General features: G+C 49.4%; 1 protein-coding gene across 1 annotated transcript in view; it reads left to right on the forward strand.

The window, feature by feature from the left end:
* Nucleotides 1–8,286, forward strand: part of LOC139405632 (transmembrane protein 65-like) — a 61,307-nt gene extending 53,021 nt beyond the window's left edge. Inside the window, exons 7-8 of the mRNA XM_071148049.1 lie at nucleotides 6,194–6,299; nucleotides 7,904–8,286. Of these exons, the coding sequence (XP_071004150.1) occupies nucleotides 6,194–6,299; nucleotides 7,904–8,056 (259 nt within the window). The 3' untranslated portion in view covers nucleotides 8,057–8,286. The remainder of the gene's footprint in view (nucleotides 1–6,193; nucleotides 6,300–7,903) is intronic.
* Nucleotides 8,287–9,923: the final 1,637 nt, after the last annotated feature.

Here is a 9,923-nt window from a genome sequence, read left to right on the forward strand (position 1 = left end):
GTGGTCAGATTCTGCGTGTTGAGAGCTGTCTATAACGTGGTTCTCCCGTGGTCAGATTCTGCATGTTGAGAGCTGTCTATAACGTGGTTCTCCCGTGGTCAGATTCTGCGTGTTGAGAGCTGTCTATAACGTGGTTCTCCCGTGGTCAGATTCTGCGTGTTGAGAGCTGTCTATAACGTGGTTCTCCCGTGGTCAGATTCTGCATGTTGAGAGCTGTCTATAACGTGGTTCTCCCGTGGTCAGATCCTGCGTGTTGAGAGCTGTCTATAACGTGGTTCTCCCGTGGTCAGATTCTGCGTGTTGAGAGCTGTCTATAACGTGGTTCTCCCGTGGTCAGATTCTGCGTGTTGAGAGCTGTCTATAACGTGGTTCTCCCGTGGTCAGATTCTGCATGTTGAGAGCTGTCTATAACGTGGTTCTCCCGTGGTCAGATTCTGCGTGTTGAGAGCTGTCTATAACGTGGTTCTCCCGTGGTCAGATTCTGCATGTTGAGAGCTGTCTATAACGTGGTTCTCCCGTGGGCAGATTCTGCATGTTGAGAGCTGTCTATAACGTGGTTCTCCCGTGGTCAGATTCTGCATGTTGAGAGCTGTCTATAACGTGGTTCTCCCGTGGTCAGATTCTGCATGTTGAGAGCTGTCTATAACGTGGTTCTCCCGTGGGCAGATTCTGCATGTTGAGAGCTGTCTATAACGTGGTTCTCCCGTGGTCAGATTCTGCATGTTGAGAGCTGTCTATAACGTGGTTCTCCCGTGGTCAGATTCTGCATGTTGAGAGCTGTCTATAACGTGGTTCTCCCGTGGTCAGATTCTGCATGTTGAGAGCTGTCTATAACGTGGTTCTCCCGTGGTCAGATTCTGCATGTTGAGAGCTGTCTATAACGTGGTTCTCCCGTGGTCAGATTCTGCGTGTTGAGAGCTGTCTATAACGTGGTTCTCCCGTGGTCAGATCCTGCGTGTTGAGAGCTGTCTATAACGTGGTTCTCCCGTAGTCAGATTCTGCATGTTGAGAGCTGTCTATAACGTGGTTCTCCCGTGGTCAGATTCTGCATGTTGAGAGCTGTCTATAACGTGGTTCTCCCGTGGTCAGATTCTGCATGTTGAGAGCTGTCTATAACGTGGTTCTCCCGTGGTCAGATTCTGCATGTTGAGAGCTGTCTATAACGTGGTTCTCCCGTGGTCAGATTCTGCGTGTTGACAGCTGTCTATAACGTGGTTCTCCCGTGGTCAGATTCTGCGTGTTGACAGCTGTCTATAACGTGGTTCTCCCGTGGTCAGATTCTGCGTGTTGACAGCTGTCTATAACGTGGTTCTCCCGTGGTCAGATCCTGCGTGTTGAGAGCTGTCTATAACGTGGTTCTCCCGTGGTCAGATTCTGCGTGTTGAGAGCTGTCTATAACGTGGTTCTCCCGTGGGCAGATCCTGCGTGTTGAGAGCTGTCTATAACGTGGTTCTCCCGTGGTCAGATTCTGCGTGTTGACAGCTGTCTATAACGTGGTTCTCCCGTGGTCAGATTCTGCGTGTTGACAGCTGTCTATAACGTGGTTCTCCCGTGGTCAGATTCTGCGTGTTGACAGCTGTCTATAACGTGGTTCTCCCGTGGGCAGATTCTGCGTGTTGAGAGCTGTCGATAACGTGGTTCTCCCGTGGGCAGATTCTGCGTGTTGAGAGCTGTCTATAACGTGGTTCTCCCGTGGGCAGATTCTGCGTGTTGACAGCTGTCTATAACGTGGTTCTCCCGTGGTCAGATTCTGCGTGTTGACAGCTGTCTATAACGTGGTTCTCCCGTGGTCAGATTCTGCGTGTTGACAGCTGTCTATAACGTGGTTCTCCCGTGGTCAGATCCTGCGTGTTGAGAGCTGTCTATAACGTGGTTCTCCCGTGGTCAGATTCTGCGTGTTGAGAGCTGTCTATAACGTGGTTCTCCCGTGGTCAGATTCTGCGTGTTGAGAGCTGTCTATAACGTGGTTCTCCCGTGGTCAGATTCTGCGGTTGAGAGCTGTCTATAACCTCCCGTGGTCAGATTCTGCGTGTTGAGAGCTGTCTATAACGTGGTTCTCCCGTGGTCAGATTCTGCATGTTGAGAGCTGTCTATAACGTGGTTCTCCCGTGGTCAGATTCTGCATGTTGAGAGCTGTCTATAACGTGGTTCTCCCGTGGTCAGATCCTGCGTGTTGAGAGCTGTCTATAACGTGGTTCTCCCGTGGTCAGATTCTGCGTGTTGAGAGCTGTCTATAACGTGGTTCTCCCGTGGTCAGATTCTGCGTGTTGAGAGCTGTCTATAACGTGGTTCTCCCGTGGTCAGATTCTGCATGTTGAGAGCTGTCTATAACGTGGTTCTCCCGTGGTCAGATTCTGCGTGTTGAGAGCTGTCTATAACGTGGTTCTCCCGTGGTCAGATTCTGCATGTTGAGAGCTGTCTATAACGTGGTTCTCCCGTGGGCAGATTCTGCATGTTGAGAGCTGTCTATAACGTGGTTCTCCCGTGGTCAGATTCTGCATGTTGAGAGCTGTCTATAACGTGGTTCTCCCGTGGTCAGATTCTGCATGTTGAGAGCTGTCTATAACGTGGTTCTCCCGTGGGCAGATTCTGCATGTTGAGAGCTGTCTATAACGTGGTTCTCCCGTGGTCAGATTCTGCATGTTGAGAGCTGTCTATAACGTGGTTCTCCCGTGGTCAGATTCTGCATGTTGAGAGCTGTCTATAACGTGGTTCTCCCGTGGTCAGATTCTGCATGTTGAGAGCTGTCTATAACGTGGTTCTCCCGTGGTCAGATTCTGCATGTTGAGAGCTGTCTATAACGTGGTTCTCCCGTGGTCAGATTCTGCGTGTTGAGAGCTGTCTATAACGTGGTTCTCCCGTGGTCAGATCCTGCGTGTTGAGAGCTGTCTATAACGTGGTTCTCCCGTGGTCAGATTCTGCATGTTGAGAGCTGTCTATAACGTGGTTCTCCCGTGGTCAGATTCTGCATGTTGAGAGCTGTCTATAACGTGGTTCTCCCGTGGTCAGATTCTGCATGTTGAGAGCTGTCTATAACGTGGTTCTCCCGTGGTCAGATTCTGCATGTTGAGAGCTGTCTATAACGTGGTTCTCCCGTGGTCAGATTCTGCATGTTGAGAGCTGTCTATAACGTGGTTCTCCCGTGGTCAGATTCTGCATGTTGAGAGCTGTCTATAACGTGGTTCTCCCGTGGTCAGATTCTGCGTGTTGACAGCTGTCTATAACGTGGTTCTCCCGTGGTCAGATTCTGCGTGTTGACAGCTGTCTATAACGTGGTTCTCCCGTGGTCAGATTCTGCGTGTTGACAGCTGTCTATAACGTGGTTCTCCCGTGGTCAGATCCTGCGTGTTGAGAGCTGTCTATAACGTGGTTCTCCCGTGGTCAGATTCTGCGTGTTGAGAGCTGTCTATAACGTGGTTCTCCCGTGGGCAGATCCTGCGTGTTGAGAGCTGTCTATAACGTGGTTCTCCCGTGGTCAGATTCTGCGTGTTGACAGCTGTCTATAACGTGGTTCTCCCGTGGTCAGATTCTGCGTGTTGACAGCTGTCTATAACGTGGTTCTCCCGTGGTCAGATTCTGCGTGTTGACAGCTGTCTATAACGTGGTTCTCCCGTGGGCAGATTCTGCGTGTTGAGAGCTGTCGATAACGTGGTTCTCCCGTGGGCCGATTCTGCGTGTTGAGAGCTGTCTATAACGTGGTTCTCCCGTGGGCAGATTCTGCGTGTTGACAGCTGTCTATAACGTGGTTCTCCCGTGGTCAGATTCTGCGTGTTGACAGCTGTCTATAACGTGGTTCTCCCGTGGTCAGATTCTGCGTGTTGACAGCTGTCTATAACGTGGTTCTCCCGTGGTCAGATCCTGCGTGTTGAGAGCTGTCTATAACGTGGTTCTCCCGTGGTCAGATTCTGCGTGTTGACAGCTGTCTATAACGTGGTTCTCCCGTGGTCAGATTCTGCGTGTTGACAGCTGTCTATAACGTGGTTCTCCCGTGGTCAGATTCTGCGTGTTGACAGCTGTCTATAACGTGGTTCTCCCGTGGTCAGATTCTGCGTGTTGACAGCTGTCTATAACGTGGTTCTCCCGTGGTCAGATCCTGCGTGTTGAGAGCTGTCTATAACGTGGTTCTCCCGTGGTCAGATTCTGCGTGTTGACAGCTGTCTATAACGTGGTTCTCCCGTGGTCAGATCCTGCGTGTTGAGAGCTGTCTATAACGTGGTTCTCCCGTGGTCAGATTCTGCATGTTGAGAGCTGTCTATAACGTGGTTCTCCCGTGGTCAGATCCTGCGTGTTGAGAGCTGTCTATAACGTGGTTCTCCCGTGGGCAGATTCTGCGTGTTGAGAGCTGTCTATAACGTGGTTCTCCCGTGGTCAGATCCTGCGTGTTGAGAGCTGTCTATAACGTGGTTCTCCCGTGGGCAGATTCTGCGTGTTGAGAGTTGTCTATAACGTGGTTCTCCCGTGGGCAGATTCTGCATGTTGAGAGCTGTCTATAACGTGGTTCTCCCGTGGTCAGATCCTGCGTGTTGAGAGCTGTCTATAACGTGGTTCTCCCGTGGTCAGATTCTGCGTGTTGACAGCTGTCTATAACGTGGTTCTCCCGTGGTCAGATTCTGCGTGTTGACAGCTGTCTATAACGTGGTTCTCCCGTGGTCAGATCCTGCGTGTTGAGAGCTGTCTATAACGTGGTTCTCCCGTGGTCAGATTCTGCGTGTTGACAGCTGTCTATAACGTGGTTCTCCCGTGGTCAGATCCTGCGTGTTGAGAGCTGTCTATAACGTGGTTCTCCCGTGGTCAGATTCTGCATGTTGAGAGCTGTCTATAACGTGGTTCTCCCGTGGTCAGATCCTGCGTGTTGAGAGCTGTCTATAACGTGGTTCTCCCGTGGGCAGATTCTGCGTGTTGAGAGCTGTCTATAACGTGGTTCTCCCGTGGTCAGATCCTGCGTGTTGAGAGCTGTCTATAACGTGGTTCTCCCGTGGGCAGATTCTGCGTGTTGAGAGCTGTCTATAACGTGGTTCTCCCGTGGGCAGATTCTGCATGTTGAGAGCTGTCTATAACGTGGTTCTCCCGTGGTCAGATCCTGCGTGTTGAGAGCTGTCTATAACGTGGTTCTCCCGTGGTCAGATCCTGCGTGTTGAGAGCTGTCTATAACGTGGTTCTCCCGTGGGCAGATTCTGCGTGTTGAGAGCTGTCTATAACGTGGTTCTCCCATGGTCAGATCCTGCGTGTTGAGAGCTGTCTATAACGTGGTTCTCCCGTGGGCAGATTCTGCGTGTTGAGAGCTGTCTATAACGTGGTTCTCCCGTGGGCAGATTCTGCATGTTGAGAGCTGTCTATAACGTGGTTCTCCCGTGGTCAGATTCTGCATGTTGAGAGCTGTCTATAACGTGGTTCTCCCGTGGTCAGATTCTGCATGTTGAGAGCTGTCTATAACGTGGTTCTCCCGTGGTCAGATTCTGCATGTTGAGAGCTGTCTATAACGTGGTTCTCTCGTGGTCAGATTCTGCGTGTTGAGAGCTGTCGATAACGTGGTTCTCCCGTGGTCAGATCCTGCGTGTTGAGAGCTGTCTATAACGTGGTTCTCCCGTGGGCAGATTCTGCATGTTGAGAGCTGTCTATAACGTGGTTCTCCCGTGGTCAGATCCTGCGTGTTGAGAGCTGTCTATAACGTGGTTCTCCCGTGGGCAGATTCTGCGTGTTGAGAGCTGTCTATAACGTGGTTCTCCCGTGGGCAGATTCTGCATGTTGAGAGCTGTCTATAACGTGGTTCTCCCGTGGTCAGATTCTGCGTGTTGACAGAGGGAATCTTCCAGGACTGAATGTGATGCGTAAGAGCCGAGCAGCGTTAATTCTAGTTTTGGGGGGGGGTTTCATCACTGGTTATTTGGACGTATCAGAAACTGGGAGAAGACGGTGCTTAAACTTCTTCGCCTCGTGTTTGCTGCGTGTCCCCACGCGGATCGGAAGGGGCTGCAGGGGTTGGCTGAGGGTAAGGGTAGAGACTTTGTTTTTTTTCCGGAACTCTCAATTTCTAACACGTACAGTATGAACACGGAAGTTAATCATGCTGCTGATCACATTACTTCTGGTTTTACGTCAACAGAGATAGTACAGAGATAATACATTGATGTATGTCACCAAACCTTTTTCTAGTGTGTTTCTAGTATGTAACCATGGTATTTTCCTGTGTTAGCCTTGCAGGTTACGTGGAAGCCCTGGCCTGTCGTTGTGGGTTGGTGGGCCCTGATCTGAACCCCAAACAGGCTGACATGTGGCAGACCAGGGTTAGCACCCACAGTGTGAGTCTCTGTCGTATCTCTGAGAGGACATACTGTCTGTCTGTCTGTCTGTCTGTCTGCCTGTGTCTCTGTCTCTGTCTCTCTCTCTCTCTCTCTCTCTCTCTCTCTCTCTCTCTCGCTCTCTGTCTCGCTCTCTGTCTCCCCCTCCCTCCCTCCCTCCCTCCCTCCCTCCCTCCCTCCCTCTCTCTCTCTCTCTCTCTCTCTCTCTCTCTCTCTCTCCCTCTCTCTCTCTCTCTCTCTCTCTCTCTCCCTCTCTCTCCCTCTCTCTCTCTCTCCCCCTCTCTCCCTCTCTCTCTCTCTCTCTCTCTCTCCCCCTCTCTCTCTCTCTCTCTCTCTCTCTCTCTCTCTCTCTCTCTCTCTCTCTCTCTGTCTCTGTCTCTGTCTCTCTCTCTCTCTCTCTCTCTCTCTCCCTCTCTCTCTCTCTCTCTGTCTCTGTCTCTGTCTCTCTCTCTCTCCCCCTCTCTCTCTCTCTCTCTCTCTCTCTCTCTCTCTCTCTCTCTCTCTCTCTCTCTCTCTCTCTCTCTCTCTCTCTCTCTCTCTCTCTCTCTCTCTCTCTCTCTCTCTCTCTCTCTCTCTCTCTCTCTCTCTCTCTCTCTCTCTCTCTCTCTCTCTCTCTCTCTCTCTCTCTCTCTCTCTCTCTCTCTCTCTCTCTCTCTCTCTCTCTCTCTCTCTCTCTCCCTCTCTCTCTCTCTCTCTCTCTCTCTCTCTCTCTCTCTCTCTCTCTCTCTCTCTCTCTCTCTCTCTCTCTCTCCCTCTCTCTCTCTCTCTCTCTCTCTCTCTCTCTCTCTCTCTCTCTCTCTCTCTCTCTCTCTCTCTCTGTCTCTCTCTCTCTCTCTCTCCCTCTCTCTCTCTGTCAGTCCTCTCTGTGTTGCTTAGTGGATCTGGTTGAATAGAGCCCTAAATCAGTCAGAATACGTCCTACAGAATATGCTTTTGGTTGTGCAGCCATTTCACTGAAGACAGTATTTTTATGTGAATCCAGCAGTCAGGCTAATAAAAAATAAACGTTCCTTCACAGAGTTTATTGGCCAAGAGTTGTGTGTAGGTTACATACTGGTAGCACTGCAGTATTAGTGTTAATACTAGTGTTAGTATTAGTATTAGTGTTAGTATTAGTATTAGTATTAGTGTTAGTATTAGTATTAGTATTAGTGTTAGTATTAGTGCTGGTATTAGTGTTAGTATTAGTGTCAGTGTTAGTATTAGTATTAGTATTAGTATTAGTATTAGTGTTAGTGTTAGTAGTAGTGTTAGTATTAGTGTTAGTATTAGTATTAGTATTAGTGGTAGTGTTAGTATCAGTGTTAGTATAGTGTTAGTATTAGTGTTAGTATTAGTATTAGTATTAGTATTAGTATTAGTGTTAGTAGTAGTGTTAGTATTAGTATTAGTGTTAGTATTAGTATTAGTGGTAGTGTTAGTATCAGTGTTAGTATAGTGTTAGTATTAGTATTAGTATTAGTGTTAGTATTAGTATTAGTGTTAGTGTTAGTATTAGTGTTAGTATAGTATTAGTATTCGTTTAGTATTAGTATAGTATTAGTATTAGTACTAGGCATCAGAGTAGTAATGGAACGTTGTTTCTTGTTTCGTTTTGTCTTCAGGGTAAAGCCATCGGCGTTGCCATCGGCTGCATCTTAGGGATGTTCCCGCTACTCTTCTTCAAAGATGAGACGAAGAAGAAAGCAGCGGAAAGGGAGGGTAAAGATGGATCACTAACCTCCATCTCCACTGGCAGCAGCAGCAGCAGCAATTGAGACAACTTGACAGAAAGACTCACCTTCTCGGGAAGAGAGAGAGAGAGAACTTATCGTTGGACTACCTGCTACTTCACAACCTAACTACTGCATAATGAATAACCTCAATCAAGCGTGACTACTGATGTCAATTGTTGATGTCAATGTCTTAAATAGGTCCTACTGCAACGTTCAAAAAGCAGTATGAGGAAAAACAACAACGATGATAAATACAAGTGGACCACTTCTTCCAACCACGTTTCCTGCTGCTTCTTTGGGTTGGGGGGGGGGTTTGTTTTGTTTTTTGAGTTTGGTGCAACTTTTCCTTTTTTTAAGTTTGGTGTAACTTAGTCCTAATCAGTTAGAGGTGGTCAGGATGGATTTCTGGTGGACTACACTCAATTCAGTTCAATTGAACTTTAATATCTCTCAACAGGGGGGGGGGGGGGGGGGGGGATATTCCTGCAACATCTGGTGTAAGTAATCAACATGCTGTGTGGCTGTTGTCTCTTTAGATTAAAGGACCGTGTGAGGAGAGGACAAGGCCAGCTGCTATAGCTAGATAACACATTTACAGAAACTATTCAGTCTTCTGTATACTGAGGTTGGACCTTTCCTACTGGATTTCAATGGGGCGGCAGGTGGCCTAGTGGTTAGAGTGTAGGGGCGGCAGGTAGACTAGTGGTTAGAGTGTAGGGACGGCAGGTAGCCTAGTGGTTAGAGTGTAGGGACGGCAGGTAGCCTAGTGGTTAGAGTGTAGGGACGGCAGGTAGCCTAGTGGTTAGAGTGTAGGGGCGGCAGGTAGCCTAGTGGTTAGAGTGGAGGGGCGGCAGGTAGACTAGTGGTTAGAGTGTAGGGGCGGCAGGTAGTCTAGTGGTTAGAGTGTAGGGGCGGCAGGTAGACTAGTGGTTAGAGTGTAGGGGCGGCAGGTAGCCTAGTGGTTAGAGTGGAGGGGCGGCAGGTAGCCTAGTGGTTAGAGTGTAGGGGCGGCAGGTAGCCTAGTGGTTAGAGTGTAGGGGCGGCAGGTAGACTAGTGGTTAGAGTGTAGGGGCGGCAGGTAGCCTAGTGGTTAGAGTGTAGGGGCGGCAGGTAGACTAGTGGTTAGAGTGTAGGGGCGGCAGGTAGTCTAGTGGTTAGAGTGTAGGGACGGCAGGTAGACTAGTGGTTAGAGTGTAGGGGCGGCAGGTAGCCTAGTGGTTAGAGTGTAGGGACGGCAGGTAGACTAGTGGTTAGAGTGTAGGGACGGCAGGTAGCCTAGTGGTTAGAGTGTAGGGACGGCAGGTCGCCTAGTGGTTAGAGTGTAGGGGCGGCAGGTAGCCTAGTGGTTAGAGTGTAGGGGCGGCAGGTAGCCTAGTGGTTAGAGTGTAGGGGCGGCAGGTAGCCTAGTGGTTAGAGTGTAGGGACGGCAGGTAGCCTAGTGGTTAGAGTGTAGGGGCGGCAGGTAGCCTAGTGGTTAGAGTGTAGGGGCAGCAGGTAGCCTAGTGGTTAGAGTGTAGGGACGGCAGGTAGCCTAGTGGTTAGAGTGTAGGGACGGCAGGTAGACTAGTGGTTAGAGTGTAGGGGCGGCAGGTAGAGTGTTAGAGCGTTGGATTAATAAACGAAAGGTTGCAAGATCAAATCCCCCGAGCTGACAAGGTAAAAATCGGTCGTTCTGCCCCTGAACAAGGCAGTTAAACCCCACTGTTCCTAGGCCGTCATTGAAAATAAGAATTTGTTCTTAACTGCCTTGCCTAGTAAAATAAAAAAGAAATACAATTCCACCTGACTTTCCACTAGCGCTGCACTACAGAGCTGAAATATGACACGCTTCTTCTAACGCTGACTTCAAGTCACCCACAAATCATTCTGTGGTGTTTGAGAGTTTCCATCTCTTTGTTTTGGAGGATTT

This window comes from Oncorhynchus clarkii, chromosome 3 (genome assembly GCF_045791955.1).
Source record: "Oncorhynchus clarkii lewisi isolate Uvic-CL-2024 chromosome 3, UVic_Ocla_1.0, whole genome shotgun sequence".
In the NCBI taxonomy this organism is placed as follows: domain Eukaryota; kingdom Metazoa; phylum Chordata; class Actinopteri; order Salmoniformes; family Salmonidae; genus Oncorhynchus; species Oncorhynchus clarkii.